The 16874-nt window shown below is 46.3% G+C and overlaps 1 protein-coding gene across 1 annotated transcript; it reads right to left on the bottom strand.

Annotated features, from left to right (window-relative positions):
• Nucleotides 1-1015: 1015 nt before the first annotated feature.
• LOC108498892 (tetraspanin-7-like) lies at nucleotides 1016-3061 on the bottom strand. The gene is made up of 2 exons (XM_017818150.1): nucleotides 1406-3061; nucleotides 1016-1032 (listed from the first exon to the last, which is right to left on the bottom strand). The coding sequence occupies exon 1, from the start codon at nucleotides 3024-3026 to the stop codon at nucleotides 2310-2312; it is 717 nt and encodes a 238-aa protein (XP_017673639.1). The 5' UTR covers nucleotides 3027-3061; the 3' UTR covers nucleotides 1016-1032; nucleotides 1406-2309.
• Between the last annotated feature and the right edge of the window lie 13813 nt (nucleotides 3062-16874).

Raw genomic sequence — 16874 nt, 5'->3', positions numbered from 1 at the left:
GGTTTTGCTTGAATGTGTTTTAACGGTGTACTTCATTCTGACTGACTGCTACGTGTCATACAAAGCAATAAAGGTCAAAATCAGAAATAATTTTACTAATCAGTGGAGTAAAAAAATAGCAAAATCATATTCTTGTAAATTTTCAGAGCCTATTGACTCCAATAAAGAATACTTTTTTAATAAACCCAGTGCAACCCCATGTCCCTTTCCCATACTCCCCACAACACCTGTTTTATTGCTTCTATAATGGATTTCTGGAAAAAAACAAAAACAAAAACTACAACGTTCTACTGTCTTTACATTTCAATGTACACTTCATTTCATTTGCACTTAGTTGAACCATGTGGAGACATACAGAAATGTAAATACTTTATTGGAGTTGAAATAGTGATTTATTTTGCTCTTAGCATTTGCTAAACTTCATTTCTCAAGTACCTATAACAACTATACTTTTTGTCCATTGTTAAAATTGTACAACATAATGTTGACTTCCAGAAAATAACAGGGGTTCCACTAATGCATAATTAAAAAAAAGGGACATTTACAAACAAAAATTTAAAAATACATTATGTAAATAATAAACAATAAACATCAGCCCTAAAAATGAAGCATTGTTTTCTCTATAAAGAGAGATTTTAAAAAAATTTCCAGGGTTCACCTGTGCAGATGAATACCCAAATGACTGAAAAGGCTGTTTGCATTGCACTCTTTATCTGGAATGTGATTTTCATAGCTAAACAGCCACCTAATATCTCAAAAAAGGGATGATGTTAATCCCCTTTCCCCCGAGGTTACACCATTCCTCCCATGAAGCTATTAGTCATCTTTTTTACTCAAGATTTCTTGCCCTGCTTGTATTTGTTGGTATTTGACCATTCTCCACAGCTTTGCTAGTCACATTCCTGAGAGATGCCACATCCTGGAGTTCCTTTGTGGTTTCTGGCTCTTTTCTGAAATTCTTCTTCCCCAGTTTGCTGGGGAAGAGGATTTTTGGGGCTATCTCAAACCATGACATAGGGGCATGTCTTTGTGCTGCAAGGTAGAGAAACATGTAAAAGTCGAGTTCACAGGTTTTAAGGACACGGGAAGAAGCAGGAGTGAAGCTCTGAAAGTTCAGGACCCTCTTAAGTGCAGTGCTTGCTTTCTCTCAAACTCCAAATGCAAACACAGAACTGTTGTGAAAAAAAAAAACCAAAATCCTGTAGATTTGTACTGCTATCTGATCTGAACAAACTCAGGATAGCAAGTCTTGAGGGTCCTCCATTTACTCTCAGGTTGTACAGATCTGGCTTCAAAAATGTAGGTGGGGGCACACTTCAGAGACAGATCCTTTGAGAAAGGAAAAATGTCACAGTCTGAGGGCTGTTTGTAGAAACCCTTCTATAAAACAGTCTGTTCCACTCACCCTAAAGTTCACTTCAAAAGTCCAAAAGAAACTTCTGAAGGGCAACGAGCCCTTTCCTTCTCTTGCCATCCCTCGTTAGATCTGATCCTACAGCCTTTGCCACCTTCTTGAATGACAAGGACCCGCGTTTAAGGTCTTTGCAGCCCTGCAAAGACATAATCTGCGACGCACTGGCTAAGAGGATAGGCACATCCTGAAGGAGGGAGTAACAGAGCTGCAGCTCCACCTTTAGATCGAGATCAGCATTGGAAACACCACAGCAGGAAAAGCACCCGTGGCGCTTGAATCCGCCCACAGCAATGGTGGAAAATCTTGGCAGCAATGGGGTGCACGACGCTGGACAGACCCTCAAGCAGCTCCCAGAGTCAGCTTCTGGCATGGCTACCTAGGTGCCCCTGGACCAGACCTGCCCCTCGTGCACTCTAGCAGTTTTCCAGTGACACCATTTTCCAGTCTCCAAGAAATACTCATATAGTGTAATGTCGAGAGACATCTCTCTTGCTCTCCCAAACCTTCTCCTCTTTCCTGCCTCACATTTCAGTGTCTTGGGTATTTACATCACCCAGAAAACCAGTCAGCCTTGCCCCAGGTGTCCCTGCTGCCCCAGAGCCCTGTCTGTCCGTGCTGCCACCACTCTGCAGAAAAAATGCAGAGGCTCCAGGAGAGCAGTGGGACATGGCCAGGCCAGGAGATGTCTTCCCAGCACCTTACCTTCTGAAGGGCTGTGGAGATGCCCGTAGCATTGACACATGTCTGACACGGGCTCCAGAGGAGAAATGGAGCATGGAGAAGGATGCTCAGGTGAAAGTGGTGTATATGAAGGGAGGATTTTCCCAGTGGGGTGCACTCAGTTCTGGAGGAAAGAAGGGAGCTGGAGAGGACAAGGGACAGGAGTGGGGGGACCTCAGCGAGGGGTGGTCGTGCCCAGCAGGCCAGCAGGGACGCGGGCAGCCAGCAAGCAGGCCAGCACAATGCCGATGAGCTGCAGCAGTGCCAGTCCCAGGGCAGCGGTGGCAACATAAGACATGTTGCTGCCGACGAAGGCCGACACCTTGGCGAAGCAGCCGTCGCGGTGCAGCCTGCGAGCGTCGGGCGGGCTGCGCTGGCAGCCCCGACGGGCCCGGCAGCAACTGAGCGGCACCGACCCGTTCTGCTCCAGCCCCCAGGGCGAGGCGAGCCAGTCGCGGTAGCTCTGCACCCCGCAGCAGGACAAGGCGCGCTGCAGCGCGTCCAGGGCGTCGGCCACCCGCTCGTCCTCCCCGTATGCCAGCAGCGCCTGGCGCAGCCCCTCCTGGAAGCCGTGCGCCAGGGTCTGGCGGTACAGTAGCGCGGAGAGCCCGGCCGCCAGCCCGGCCGCCAGCCCGGCCGTCAGGAACGCGCTGTAGGCGCGCAGGAGCCCCCGGTGCTCCGTGGCGGCCCCGAAGCATCCCAGGAAGCCCCAGATGATGACGGCGACGCCGGTGGCTAAGAGGATGGCGGGGGCGCTGGGATAGTCGCTGGCCGACAGCGCCAGGTAGCTGCCCAGAGACACCTTGGCCCAGAGGCCGATGATGAGCATGGTCAGCCCCGCTGCCCAGAAGACGAAGCTGAAGGCCATGAGGGACAGCTTGAGCAGGGTCATGGTGCCCTTGGGCCCTGGTGCCGGCGGGCGAGCGGTGGCGGTCACGGTGCGGGGGAACCTCGGCTGTCGGTGCCGTCGGTACCGCTGGGCGGTGCGGGTGTCCCGCGGCCGTCGGTGCCGTCGGTGCCGCCGGTGCTGCCGGTGCAGTCGGTGCCGCCGAGCAGCACGGAGCAGCGGGAGCCTCGGCGGTGTTCGAGGTGCGGGCGGGTCCCGGCAGTTCCCCGGGCAGCCGTGGGTGCGGGCCCGGCGCAGCTCCCCCGCGGCAGCCGGTGCGAGTCGCGCCTCTCCTCCGCCCCGTCCCCTTTTTGAGGGCCCGGGCGGGGGCGCGGCCGCGGCGGAGGTGCTTGTCCGTCCTGAGGGGCTCGACGGAGCGGGACGAGCCGGCCCCAGCGGGCAGCCTGCCGGGCCAGGGTCCGCTCTCGTCTCCCCGTGCCGTACCGGGGGCTCCCGGGGGCTCCCGGGGGCTCCTCCCCTCTCCCCAGCCTCTTTTAGTCGAGCAGCCTCCTCAGGTTAGTGCGTACCCAGCAAACAGCGGTACCCGCAGGGAAGAGCCCGTACAGGAACTCCTTAGGGCTCTTTCCCGAGGTTTGAGGTGAAGTAAATGGGTGCGTGTAGGTGGACCGGCAGCTGCCTCTGCCCGTGGCACTGCAGACCCTCAGCTGAAATGATTCTGCTGGCGGAAAGCTCGAGATTAAACTTCAGTGGAATATGCTGCAGCCCTGGGCAAGGGACTAAGCTTTTTCTTATAAGCATTAGGAGTAACACCTAAAAAACACACAAATAACCAACAGGAAGCATAAGAAATCTATGAAACGACAGGTTTTGGGTTTATTTCTTATACTGCATCAAGCCATCCTAATAGGACACTTGGTAGAAATAAGCATAGCTCAGTACCTGAATATTAACTAACTACACATTCAGTCAGTCAGTCAGTTTAGATTTTCCCAGATGGAAACTATTTTTCCGGGGACCTGACCCTGTTAAATATTCATTTGATTTAGCCCCTGATAACACTGAGCCGCTGAGAAGGCATTAAAGCACGGCCAGGCGCTGTTATATAACAAGCAGCCCAGGAAGGTCTGAGAAGAGATTCCACCATCGATGCGGTTTCATTGCAAAAGATATGCTACTCCTACAAACCAGATTGAAAACAAACAAACAAACAAACAACAGCAAAAACAAAAAACCACCAAAACCAAAAAATAAGTCAGAGGTAGAGTAGCATCCCCAGTGGTAATTCACTGCTTAATGAGCCTTTGACCATACTAAGAGACTAGTTTCTCTTTAGCCTTTCTTGACAACACCACAAGAGGTATGTAGCACTCTTCAGTTCAAGATTTTGTGCCATCTTCCTTACTATGGGTCTTTGCACTGAATACAGAAACTACTCAAAGCATTGCAACACATAGAGCTAACTTTTATATGTCTTCAGGTGCTCAATGAATTAATTTTGTCATATGCTAATATACTATCAGAGTTCTATAATGTTTCTATTGATAAAATGTTTATTTCATTTTCATTCATTGGTGAAAGATCTTTAATCTCTGCAGTTTACTGGATCACTGTGCACTTCAAATTGTCAGTCTTTTTTTTCTTTTTCTTTTCCCCATAATTCCTTATCCTGGGACAATACTACACTTGTTTGAATTTCCACTGATAAAACTTCAAGTGAGATTGAGAGGTTTAGTTTGTATATGCAACAGTCAGACCAAAAAATCAGGTCAGAGTACCCTGTGGTTCACATCTCTGTCAAACTCCTTTGGGACTGAATTCTGAGGTTTAATTGTGTTTCACTGGTAGCATTTGGTTGGTTTCTTTCTGCTACAGAATTAGGGAAGGAAGGGAGTTGCTTTATGTATCACATTTTAATACACTTGTGTAACATACAACCAGAAACTCATAGTTGCCAAAGCATTAATATAAAATAATCATAACTGGAACATCACCTGTTCCAATTATTAGAGGCCTTCATAATTTAATTAGCAGAAGGATGTTATCATTCCTGTGTTTTGCAGGTTCTCTTTCACCATTTTACAACTTTAGGCTCTTCATCAGTTTCTTGACAGATCAAGTCTGAACTAATTCCTCAGATTCTCAAATCTTCTCTAAAGATTCCCAGATCTTCATGTCAAGATGTTTTAGGAATGATGATTTCCATGCTATAGAAGTGCTCCCCAGTACATTGCATAATATTACTCATTTTAGCACTATGAGTAATATGAGTTATATTGACAGTGAAGAATAAAAGCTCATGGCAAAGACAAACTAGAGGTCTGCAGGTGTGGAATTTCATAACCAAAGGCTAAAAGGTGATAATTTTCACAGTTTCACACCTAAGTGAACATTCCATTTTGGGAGCTCTGAAGGTGACATTCCTGAAGCTGTATTTCTTCTGAAGCAGTGAGTCTCTGCTGGCCAGCCATCTGTCAGCCATGCAGAGAAAAGTCCTTGCTGTCCCTGAAATGGGTTGCCATATTCCAGCCACCTGTTTTCTCTCTTAGGTTTTTACACCTTTCTATAGCAGTGTTTTTTCCTTTTGAATCCTTGAACTGCCAACTAGCCATATCTCAAAACTACCAGCTGCTGTTTTGCGTTTCTTATCTCATGTCACTGTACTTTCTCATGATGGAGCAATTTTTTCAGAAGTTTCTCAGAGCTGGTGCTATCAGAACTAGGTCTTGGATCACAAATAGCTGAAATCCGCAGGAGAAGGGCTAGACTAGCTATGTTGGGCAGTGCTAATGAGGGGCTACAGACCCTTTTCATAGTACAAACTTGTGAATGCTCACTCCAGACACTGTTGAAGCCTGTCTCAGTTTCAACAGGCTTCAACACCAATCAAGAACACCAGTAACCAGTATTTCCTGTTACCCTTACAATTCCCTGCAGTGAAAGCAGATGGGCAAAATACTTTAGAATAGGCTTGTACAGGTATCTTGGGATGCATTACACCAGGTAGAAGTAGTCAAAATACAGGGCATATGGGCATCTACTTTACTATTAATAGCAATGATCAGATCTTCTTTGGATTAATGATTTACTTCTAATGAGTCTTTTAACCTTAAAATAGAGTACAAAATTTTATTTTAGCTGTACCTTCACCATAACTACAGGAAAATACGATCCATGCCTCGAGCAAGTCTGTCGTGGAAAATTCAGTGCACTTTCCAGTTACCACACAGGAAATTATTATGTGCTGGACATCAGATGTGTTTCAACACTACTATATCAAAATGGTACGCAAGCTAGGTTTGTGGCAAAGTATTAAAATACCATGTCAAAGGAATAAAAAAAAGAAGTAGATCTTTAAACTTTTCATTTCAGGAAGCAATGGGAAGACAAGACAAGATTAAACACTGCCAAATTTTACACTTGATCTTAAAAAGATTTGAATTTCTACTAATTCTCAGTTTCCACTTGCTGGATTAGGAGCTGAGGGTATCAAGTATTTAATGGGATCTACATAATGTGCATATTGACAGCAGTTAAGTGTACTTAGCAAGTCATCATTCATATAATACTTATATACACTTATCAATACAGATTTCCATATATGAATGAGATTTTCAAGATTTGCTGTACAAAAACCTCTTCTACTTTTCACTTGATTGGTGTAATTTTTTATCACCTCTGCTGGGTTTGAAAGCTAAAGACCTTGCTTCTTTAAACCCCTTTTTCTTTTCCTATCTTATCTTAAACAAATGCCATGATACCAATCGTGGAGTAGCCAATCCAAAACAGAATAAATTAGAGTAAATTAGGGAGTCATGTTGCACAGCACAACCACTTCTCTGTCTAGTTTTATCATAACAGTGGAGGCTTTCAGCTCATATATGCTGATACAGGATAGTGGTGTAAGGGAGAAGACTGTTCCTCTCTGGATGCATACAATAGACCACAATACACCATGTAATTTTATTTTTATATGTAATCAATGGACAGTAGAATTTTTAGTAATATTCTCAGTGGAGCTTTATAGAATGAACATCTGTCATTGCCAATTATTTTAAATTACAGTGCACGCAGCCTGATGTGTAGAGGTGATCAATATGTTGCCTGTAATGTGTTTGTATCAACAAATATCTACCAGTAGTCCCTCGCTTTCTACTGGTGTTTGACACAAGGTTGATGGGGAAAAGGAATATTTGGTTACAAGCAATCTTTATGCATTCTGGGTCCCTGAATGAGGAACTGGGAAATCCCATGGATAATTGCCATGGCTGAAGCATCTAGCAGAAAACTGAGGTGCAGTGAAAAGGCAGGCATTCCTGCTGATTCCCACCTGCACAGATATCTTCTTTGTCTCTGCTATGTTTCTGTGTTTTGGCAGATATTGCCATCACAGGTAGAGGATGAGGTGACCACATACACTCTGTGTGACTGGTTAAAGAGCACCATGAGACACAGACTCTTATCCTGGGGTCACTGAAACCTGTGTCCTTGCTGAGGTGAATGGTTAGAGCATTCCTGTAACACAACAACAGTAGAGCAACAGAGGATTTTCCAAGCCTTGGGGTCCAGATCCATGGACTTTTACGGCTTCCTTGAATTGCTCACATGAAGTGCGCTGTCCTCAAGCAAGCATTGCTCTTACCTGCTGTAAAGGTCAGAAAAAGCTTATTCAAAGGAAACAGTCCATGTGCAAACAACACACCACACTGGCATTGTTGCTTTAATCAGGGCAATCATTTGTCAGCCTGCCTGTCTTCTCTGATATTCAGATATGAAGAATCTTGTTTAGCTCTCCTGAGATGGTAAAACCTTAAACATTCTTACTATAACTTGCTTTGAAAAATGCCTGTTGCACTATTCATTCTAGAGCTTGCCTGTATGCAATAAAGCATTAATTAACGTGATAGAGATTATGAGAACTACAGGCAATTTTCCTGGAGTTTCCTATATGAAGGACTACTGAAAACTTTCCTTTTTTTTTTTTTTTGTGAGACAATTTTCATGAATTTTTAAAGTTACTGATCTCACAGGTTCATGAGGGAAAACTCCTGCTTAACTAACTTAATTTCTCTTTTATGACAAGATCACCCATCTAGCTGACCGAGGGAAGGCAGTAGATGTGGGTTTTTTTTTTATTTCAGCACAGCTTTTGATACTGCATCTCACAGTATCCTTCAGGACAAAATGCCCAGCACACAGCTAGATGAGTCCATAATACATTGGGTGAACGACTGATGGGTCAGGCTCAAAGAGTTATAGTAAATGGGGTTACATCAGGCTGGCAGCCAAGCACCTGGGTTGCCCCAGGGCTCAATTTTAGGGCCAGTTTTCTTTAATGTTTTTATAAATTATTTACATGCAGGAATAGAATCTACATTAAGTATGATGATGATACTAAACTAGGAGGAACTGTGGACCCCTTTGAGGGCAGAAAGGCCTTACAGAGAGATCAAGATAGACTAGAGAGCTTGACAATCGTTATCCATATGAAATTTAACAAGAGCAAATGCAGGATTCTCCATGTATGGGGTAATCCTCGTTACACGTAACACTGTGCGACAAGAGGCTAGAGAGCACTCCCTTAGAGATCTGGGGGTTTAGGTCAATGATAAGTTGAAATACGAGTCAGCAGTGAGCCCTGGCAGCCAGGGAGGCCAACCATCTCCTGGGGTGGATCAGGCAAAGCATCACCAGCTGGTTGAGGGAGGTGATTGTCCCACCCTGCTCTGCGCTGCTGTGGCCTCACCTTGAGTGCCATGTCTAGTTTTGGATGCCTCAATATAAGAACTACATCAAACCATTATAGTGTGTCCAGAGAAGAGTGACCAAGATGATGAAAGGCCCAAAGGGCGTGACTTGTGAGGGGCGTCTGAGGTCACTTGGCTTCTTCAGCTTGGAGAAGAGAAGGCTGAGGTGCGACCTCATCACAGTTGACACCTTCCTCAAGGGGGGAAGGGCAGGGGGAGGTGCTGATCTCTCTCTGGGGAGCAGCGATAGACAAGAGGAAATGGAATGAAGCTGCATCAAGGGAAGTTCAGATTAGACATAAGGAAAACACTCTTCACTGGGAGGGTGGTAGATCACTGGAACAGGCTCCCCTGGGAAGTGGTCATGGCACCAAGACTGTCAGAGTTCAAGGAGCATCTGGATGATGCTTTCAGCAATATGGTTTATTTTTAGGTAGTCCTATTAGAAGCAGGGAGTTGGACTTGATGATCCTTGTGGGTCCCTTCCCACACAAGATACTCAATGATTCTATGACTCATAACTACCTAAGCTGAAATTTCCAGGGCAGCTATTTATCTGAATCTGAAATAGAATTTTTTTAACTTCCAGCAACTACAGTTCCTCAAAAACTGTTTTGAAAAAGGTTAAGGTAAAAGATACTGTTTTTCTCCTTTAAAAATTGTATTTTAACCACCTCCTTATAGCACTTCCAGACTTTGGACTACAGACTTGAAAACTGGCAAAAGACTAGAAAATTGGGGGGGTAGTTTTCTGTAATTTGTCAGGGATAAGAAAATTACAATATCCAACATTGGAGAAAAAGAGAGTTCTTATTTTACATAACTTATGAATTGAAAATTTTCACTGATCCTTAACTATACATAATTCTTTCTTTACTCTTGAGGAGGAACAAGGACTATTGTAGCCAACTCAGGAGTGTCTAATTCCTCCCTAAAATAAAAAATACAGTAAATCATCCTCACAGAATCTTACATATTCAAAAGATGCCTCTTTATCTTTGAGCTAAAGGAGGATTTCTGCTACACAACAATAACTTTATTCTTCCTAAGCAAGTAGAAACATCAGAATGCACCTCTAGGCATACAACGCTTGATTCTTCCCTGCATAGAAAGGTTACTCATTAAAAACAAGCCCAAATTTGAGTACAGCAGTATTGGGCTGATGCAAAACCACAGTAAACACAGGAAACAAGACCTGTAAACTTTCATAGGAGCTTTATCTTACCTCCTATCATCCTTCAAAATATCTAGATGCTATTGTTATCTGCCCCATCTCTAATTCACCCCCTTTCCCTGTTCTCCATCAGCTTTGTAGACAACTATCTCATTAAAAGAAAAAGACAACTGGGGAACACCTGCCCTTTATCTTCCAAGTTCTTTAGGGGCACTAAACTCTGATTGAAGGGTGGTAACTCTTTAAACCACTCTACCAGGACCACAAGTCCCAGAGCAGGTGAATGGAAGCTGTTAGTTTTGATCATGTAATAATTTTAACCTTTTTTTTTTCTTTAACAGAGTCCTTTTCAAACTTGTTGTCTGTGTTTAACCAGTAAGTTCTCTACCTTCTCAGAAGACATTTGGCTTTAGATGAAATTGCTGTGTCCAGATCACAAGCATGTTTAAGAACCCCCTGTTCCACACCTTCAGCTTAAGCTCAAAAAAGCAAATAAGCAGCATTTATTTATCTTGAGGATGTCTCCCTCCTTCTTTTCACTCTTATTCTTAGGTGTATGCGCCAGGATTTTCTGCAGAAAATTTGAAAGCATTTTATTTTTTGGAGACTGCACCTTTTCATTTCAAGGTCTATTAGAGGACACAGATATGAGAACTGATATTTTTACTCAAATCCATGGGAGGTAACTGAATATTCTGATATGTAATAGGTATAAGTTTGGATTTTAGGTTCTGATTCTGCATTGTACTATTCCCTACTTCTGAAACATGTACACAAACTCAAGGTAACATTAAGGTGGCCTAATGATTTTACTAGCAATTTAATTTTTTTCAGGAGAAAAGCATTATGAAGGGGCCTTTGGGAAGTTAAGCACTTTTCCATACAATTTATGAAGGCAAAAGCAGCTGGGATTTGTGAATCAGACTGTTCCTAGATATCAGTAAGAAATGGATTGTAATCACATGACAGGCTTGATTTTTTTAAAAATCAAGTTACATAAATGAAGGAATACAATACTAGCAGTATCGAGGCTCTCCAGCCTTAGCTGACTCCCAGCAAGCTCCTAGAGCCAGGTCCTGTAGCCACTGAAGTGTGAAAGAACTTTACCAGGGACTTCAGTTGTGCAAACCTTGTCCTTAAATGAATGCATGTACACATAAGGACTCTTACAGCTCATGCAAACAGAGGAGCTGATGAGCAGGCAAGTTGATTACAGCACTTTCACTGATTTCCCATACGGACATTGTACGTGGGGAAATGTTTGCACCACCTGCTCAAATTAACTTACTGTTCTTTGCTTTGAATGATCCCTTGGGGAAACAGTGGAGAGCAGAAAGGACCTGTCTCTTTCAATCACCAGCTCAATTTGTTGTAGAACAAGCTGTTAATGTTTATGTATGCCTCAAGGCTTGTGAGAAGGGAGGAATTTAACAGAAAAAGTACCAGTGCAAAACCAGTGTTTTCAGTACAACTTTAAACCAAGGATCTGGACCCATAATTTTATTCCTTGTGTCCACATCTCACATTGACATTAGCAATGATTTTCAGTACTTCATTATCTGGTCTTTATCTTCAACTCATTTGTTTACTTATTTACAGGGATTACACCCAAAGTCTCCCATAATGCCACACAGCTTTCAAATCTGAGGCAGACAAGTGTGTGTTCAGGATTGCAAACTGGCATTAGCCCAGATTTTCTGCTCTGTAGCTCTAATCCAGTCTGTTATTAGTTGAAAAAAGCACTGCATGACTTAATTGTTCATGTGTAGGAACAAGAGCATATATAATAGCTCTGTTGTATCTCCTTGTCTTCTAAAGCTTATGGGGGTTAGGCTCTGTTGTGGGACTTGTGGTTTCCTCTGGTGAACAGAAAGATTAATTTGAGCAATCCTAGACTCCCTCACAGAGGCACATCTCTGGTTTGCCTTCTTTTCCAGCCTTTCCTGTAGAGAAGCAGAAGCTCTGATTTGCCTCCTGGACGAGGAAAGCCCACGTCTCACAAGCATCTTGCTGTCACAGCAGTGCCACATTGGTTGCTCCACATGCCTCCCACACAAACAATCCCACAAACAGCCCTGTGCTGATGCAGCTTCTGCTACCCAAGCTGTATTACCTACAACTACCAGAGTGCCTTTACATTGCACCGTGCTCTGCAGGTCAGCTAATGGAAAGGGGGAGAGCAGAGAGTAGGAAGCAGAGGAAGAAGAAGGGAGCTGCAGCCCTTCTGGACCCTTTGCCAGCAGCACCATCCTCTTCCACGTGCACGGGAAGGCGGGCTGCACGCCTGCCTGTCCCACGATGCTTCTCCAGCACAGCAGCTGGGGCTGGACCTGGGCTACTAAAGCCTTGCTCACAGTCGTCAGTTTACCACCGAGTTTCCCTTCGCAGCAACCACTCATGATGAACTGGCCCTAAGCCTCATGTAAATTTTAAGGGTAAATTGTAAAGTCCAGAGGCGGTTGAGCTAGTCCAGTGTGTCGTTTGGTTCTTCTGATTCACCAAATCAGCTTCGTTGGAGCCAGTTCAGCCACATACAGCAGCTTAGTTGTTGAAGCAGCATTGAAGGAACAACTCCAAGACTTTCCCAGCCTCAGGAGCAGATACACTGGTGCCGCAGAGGGCACTGGGTCTGTCTGGCACTCTTGCCATGCCAGGCTGCCATCTCTGCACTGCCTGAGGGACAGAAGGGCTGCATCCCTCCTGGTCGCACAGAACTGCACTCCAACTTCCCTCTCGGCACCTTGTGCGTGGTTTAGATGCTGCTGTTTTGGAGAACGTGAATATACTCCGTACTCGCGATCCGAGTGACCGAAGCACGCTGGAGCTGGGCCTCGGGTGCTTTGCTGAGCGATAACAAACATGCAGCGAATGAGAACGAAATGCCAGAAACTTGCGTCTCCTCCAGGGAGGACGGTCAAATAAATTCAGCGGAGCTGGTAGTCATTCTGCCTCTGCTTTCTTCTTCTGCCTCGCAGTCTGGAATGGATGGGTGGTCTCTCCCACAGTCACGCCAGGAAAGGAAAATGAAGCGGAAGCGGGTGGGACGTGGGGGTGCCCCCGCTGCTGCGCTGACGGCGGGCGGCCGCCAGAGGGCGCCGCAGCCCCGCGGCAGCGCCACCGCCCGCCCGAGTCTGCCCGGCCCCGGTCTGGGAACGGCGGAGGTGGCGGGAAGGGTTCTGAGTGGGCCCGGCCCCGGTCTGGGAACGGGGGAGGTGGCGGGAAGGGTTCTGAGTGGGCCCGGCCCCGGTCTGGGAACGGCGGAGGTGGCGGGAAGGGTTCTGAGTGGGCCCGGCCCCGGTCTGGGAACGGGGGAGGTGGCGGGAAGGGTTCTGCGGAACTGGGGGGGAGTCAGCGAGGATGGGCCCAGGGGCGTTTTCCAGGCACTGTGCAGTACGGCCCCCAGCCAAGTGTCCATGAGGGTGGGACTTGTGGAGAAAATCGTAAGGCTCCCTAATGTAGTGAAGGCAAGAGGAGACGTGACAAGAAAGTTGTCCTCCAGACCCACAGAGAGCAGGGCATGAGCTATTGGACTTGGATGCAAGCAAACACGAGTTTAGGTCAGACGCTGGAACAACCTTCTAACGCTCAGTTTTTAATGGTAGAGTTGTTTTGGTGGTAGTGTTGAATTTCTTGTTACTACAAGTTCTTAAGAACCTGTTGTGGCAGGGACAGACCTATGGCCATCCAGGAAACAGCCTGGTGACTTCCCTGGCAATCTGTTCAGAGGCTGATGCAAATGTTGCACCGGGTCTCTATTGCCTACAAATCAGAGATCACTGAAGACAATTGAGCTGCTCTAGCTAATGTCACCATCACTGCTATCAGTTCTCTAGAAACCTCATGTAAAAATAACTTGTCAAGAAAAAAAAAGAGAGAAAAAGAGATGGAAGGGAAAGAAGGAAAGAGAGAGGAAGAGAGAGCAGGCAGAAGTGCACTTAACTTCCTGTCCTTGCTCCTACCCCATCCTGGAAACACCTATGCCGAAGAACACTGGCATGTGCATGAGGAGACTTTCGGACTCGCTACACAATAAAACTACTTCAGATATACTGCGTTGTGGCTGGCAATCATTTAGTGAGGCTTAGCCTCAATATAAAAAAAAGGGCATTTTCAGTAGAGTTGAAACACTGAAGAAATCCATGAATCACCTACCAAGCCCTCTCTTCACTGCTGGCATTTGCCATTGATTTCAAAACAATCCCACGTCAATGGCAACATTTAAAGAAGACATTTGAAGTATTAAAAATAAATATTAAGAATTTACATGTTACACTAGGCTACTTAGCAGACAACAGTGACTCATCCTGCAATTGCTAATAAATGGATCGTTTAATTACTACAACCCTCTCTAAATACAGACCAGTACAGTCACACAGGCTCCCACAGAGACATCACAGCTTTCAGAAGGATCCCTGGCACAGTCCTAGCACAAGGGCACCTCTAACAATAGTGCTGGCAGAGGTCTTCACTGTTTGATAAACTTCCTCTTATCTCAGCACTCCCTTTCCACTTTCAGAAGTGTTGTGCACCACAGACCAGGCTGAAATAGCACAGGCAGAATCTCCAGCCACACTGTTTTGTGTCAGTAGAGACCTGCATCTTGCCTTGGTCCTTGTAAAGGCACGTTCAACCACCGCAGTTCTTGCTGAGCCAGCAAAGGAAACACTGCCTGAAGTAATCGTACATGAAAGCACCAACACTGTTCACATAATCAGAGTGCAGTATCATGAGCTAAAGGAAAAACAGGTCAGCAAGGTTCACAGTATTCCCACACAGACAGATCAGATCAGATCAGGTGAGGTCCTTCCTGCAGGCTAGGGCAGTGCTCCCCAAGCTCTAACTAAAAAATCATTGAACCTTTGCAGCTGAAGCAGTGGGAAGCTTGGGAACACATCTATAGTCTATCAAGGGATTCACAGAGTTTGCACCAAACACCAGCGGTGTGCAGTGGTGGTGCAGCAGGAGCTGCAGCTAAAAAAAAAGCAGAACAGTCACTTAGGACATACAGTTTGAACCAAATATATTATAATGCAAATAACAAATTTTGTGTAAGCCTGGCACACACTGATAGTTGAGCAAGTATGAGTAAGAGAATAAAACCTGCAGTCAGCTGTGTAAGAGACACTACTGCAACTTGAGATCCAGGTTGCTGAGCAGTGAGGCCTCTCACGTGCTGCTTAGCACACGTTCATAGGATTATACCTGCTACGGGACAGCACCACGGTGGATCTGATGCCATGGAAAGCTTGTGGTAGGGCAAGGCCGATGTGTAGAAGAGGTGGGATTAGAAGCAGACTCAGAAGAAAGCAGCTGTGGTCAGCAGGGAACAGCTGCATCTAGAAATGGCACTACGCAAAGGGCAGATGTCCTTGGATACCAAGAAAGCCATCTCGGATGCTCCCCAAAAGCAGCAACCAATTTGTTCTTTTATTTAGTAGTGTCCCATCTTTCTCGGTGGCCTTCAGTGACCAGTTGTGGGGAAAAAAAACCCAAACGTGTTTGTTGGAATTGGTTGAACAGCACTAGATTAAAATGCTCAAAGAGAATTTTTCTTCCTTTTCTGTCAGACACTGGATGGCTTTTTTTCCCCAGAATTGAAGGTCTGCATAGCGTATACCTTACTTGGTGTTTTGATTTCATTATTTTCACAGATGAAATGCCTGCTCTGTGCTTTTACAGCAAACTGAAACTATTACTACACAAAATGGGAAGTAAAATTCCCAACTGTCTCAACATGTCTGGACTTGATTTCTACATACCACATACTTCCAAAGCTCAGCCCAATCCTAAACTAACCCTGGCTGTGAAGCAAAGAAAAGTTAAGAAAAGATCAGAAAACATATCCTCAAATCTGTTCTAATGAAAATGTATTAAGACAACAGATGCGTGCTTAGACTAAATGGGTGCTTTAGCAATAGTCATTGAGCTACCAGAAACAGAAAAAAGAAGGAAAAGGGACAGAGACAACAATCAGTCGCTATAATCAGCTTGACACATCTTTCCAGAAAAAAATGTTTTCTTGACCAGTAAAAGATTTGTTTGTGTCAGCCTGGTAATTTCAAGTATGATTAAATGCCAGCTGTGCTCGAACAGGTGGTGCAACACAGATTTTTCAGGTTTCCTGTGCGAAACATTAACTCTTCTCCAGCAGCAGAGAGGCCTGCTGTGAAGAAAGGGAACCGCCAGAACAGCCGTGGCAAGAGCAGGACTGCACATCGAGGAAGTCACGGATGGCTTCGGAGATGACGTCGACTGGAGTGTGATTTCCCTCCGATTTCAATCTCCATTAGACCCACGACCACGGCATGTTTTCACAGGGACACCCCGTGCAGTCCCACACCTACGGGTTCCCTCACATCTTTACACATTTCCAAAGCACTCGTAAGAACAGCCACGCGTGGGCCAGCACAGCACAGCCGCCGGCAGCCACGGCAGGACCGCCGGCGGGGAGGCGCTGTTGGCTCACAGTCTAGGACTGTAAGGTCGGTACCAAGCCGGACCTCCCGCACCGAGCTGGGCTCGGGTGAGAGCGGCCGCTGAGCTGCTTCAGCTGGCCAGGGAGAGCAGCCTCAAAGAGGACGTGGCTCAATTCCCGGCCAGAAGGCCCCTGCCCCTCAGGGACGCTGAAGGTGCTTCGAAACCCGCTGACGGTACTCCCGCACGCTCCCGCTCCACCTCGGGGCTCCCGCGGAAACTCCAATAACCCGCAGCGACCCCTCCGCGGGTACAGCCCCGATCGGCTGCCGAGAGCCGGGCGGACACGGAGCTGGAACGGAGCGGCCGCCAGCGGAGGAGCCGCGTGGGGCGAGAGAGGGAGGAGGAGCCGGCAGCTGGGAGCTGTAGTCCGCTGCCGCCGCTGTCCCGCGCCCGAGCAGACAGCGGGGACTACAGCGCCCAGGGTGCCCCGCGGCGGCCCCGCCCCGGCGCTGACTCCTGCAGCACGTTGTCCCGCGAACACGCCCCGCGCCCGCTCCG

This window comes from Lepidothrix coronata, unplaced genomic scaffold (assembly GCF_001604755.1).
Source record: "Lepidothrix coronata isolate B3197 unplaced genomic scaffold, Lepidothrix_coronata-1.0 Scaffold66, whole genome shotgun sequence".
NCBI classification, from domain to species: Eukaryota; Metazoa; Chordata; class Aves; order Passeriformes; family Pipridae; genus Lepidothrix; species Lepidothrix coronata.
Note: the sequence above shows the minus strand (reverse complement) of the source record. Positions and strands in the feature narration are given on the sequence as shown.

Excerpts from the sequence above, each read along its gene's own strand:
- LOC108498892 (XM_017818150.1), bottom strand. The coding sequence starts at position 3,026 with ATGACCCTGCTCAAGCTGTCCCTCATGGCCTTCAGCTTCGTCTTCTGG.